The sequence below is a fragment of the Otolemur garnettii genome, unplaced genomic scaffold, assembly GCF_000181295.1.
Source record: "Otolemur garnettii isolate 467f Iridium unplaced genomic scaffold, OtoGar3 scaffold00135, whole genome shotgun sequence".
Lineage (NCBI taxonomy): Eukaryota > Metazoa > Chordata > Mammalia > Primates > Galagidae > Otolemur > Otolemur garnettii.
Genome location: NW_003852530.1, coordinates 1469932 through 1471066, shown reverse-complemented (window position 1 = coordinate 1471066; position 1135 = coordinate 1469932). Strand labels below are relative to the sequence as shown.

The 1135-nt window shown below is 42.1% G+C and overlaps 1 protein-coding gene across 2 annotated transcripts in view; it reads right to left on the bottom strand.

Moving 5' to 3' along the window:
* The window catches only part of URI1 (URI1, prefoldin like chaperone), a 70618-nt gene that overhangs the window by 64822 nt on the left and 4661 nt on the right, over nucleotides 1–1135 (bottom strand). Inside the window, exon 1 of one of the 2 annotated variants that reach the window (XM_023518358.1) lies at nucleotides 42–1018. The exons of the other annotated variant lie outside the window; for it this stretch is intronic. Coding sequence (XP_023374126.1) covers nucleotides 42–59 — 18 coding nt within the window. The 5' untranslated portion in view covers nucleotides 60–1018. Of the gene's footprint in view, nucleotides 1–41; nucleotides 1019–1135 lie in introns of those variants that run through there. 2 annotated transcript variants of the gene reach the window in all.

Sequence of the window (1135 nt, the reverse complement as noted above, 5' to 3'; positions counted from 1 at the left end):
AAAGTTTGAGGCAAAAACTAGAAATAACCAAAATTGCTCACCTGAAAAATTAACAGCATTTAATGAAGATCCTCACACCAAATGTGCACACATGCACCAGGATGCCCGGCACCTGGAGAATTTACTCCACATCACGTAACCTCAGGAACCTTCACATATGCAAGAAAAGCGGACACGTGATCATTCCAATGGTGTCCCAGCTCACAGAGTAAGAGCCATAGATCTCCTCAGGATCTGCCTCTGCTTCCAATGGTGTCCCAGCTCACAGAATAAGAACCAGAAACTTCATCAGGATCTGCTACTGCTCTCACCCTGACTCACTCTTACCTGCTGCCCTGACTAGAGAGCTCTTCTCCAAAATATCCTGCATATATCCAAACAACTCACTCACTTTTTGGTTTCTGCTCAAATGAAAATGGACAGGCATTCCTGCCCTGCCTACAGAAAAGGACTTCCCTCCACTCACATCCTCCCATCCTCTGCACCTCCCTCACCCAGCTTTATTTTTCTACCTATCACAAACCCCCCAGTCATTTTAACTATACCAACTGCGTGCCCGGGGTGCACCACGGGTGCATCTGCAGTGACAGTAAGGACTTCCTGCATTTTGCTCATTACCACTCGCTCAGGAGAATACATCTGGCACTAGGGAGATACCCAATAAACATTCTTTAACTGAATTATGTGATTTGGAGGACAGGCCCAAGAGACTAGCTTGTCAAATGCTACATGGTGAACAGTTCCTTAAACTATCTGCAGTTTAGTTTATCAAAGAAATATGAAAACCCTTCATTAACTTAAAGCTGTTCTGCTTCATGAGAAACTTAAAACATTTACTCTTACTGCATTTAATTCCCTTTAGTTCTATAACAGGAAAGTATAAGCTATTCCAAAATTCTAAGTGAGAATTATGCAAGGCACTCAATAATAAATAAATAATCTCTATGAATTTCTAATCTTAACATTATCCTGCAAATAAACCTACAAAAATACTACTATATGTATCAGTTTTTAAAATATTACGGCTAGGCGCCTGTGGCTCAAGTGGCTAAGGCAGCAGCCACATACACCTAAGGTGGCAGGTTCAAATCCAGCCCAGACCCGCCAAACAACAATGACAGCTGCAACCAAAAAA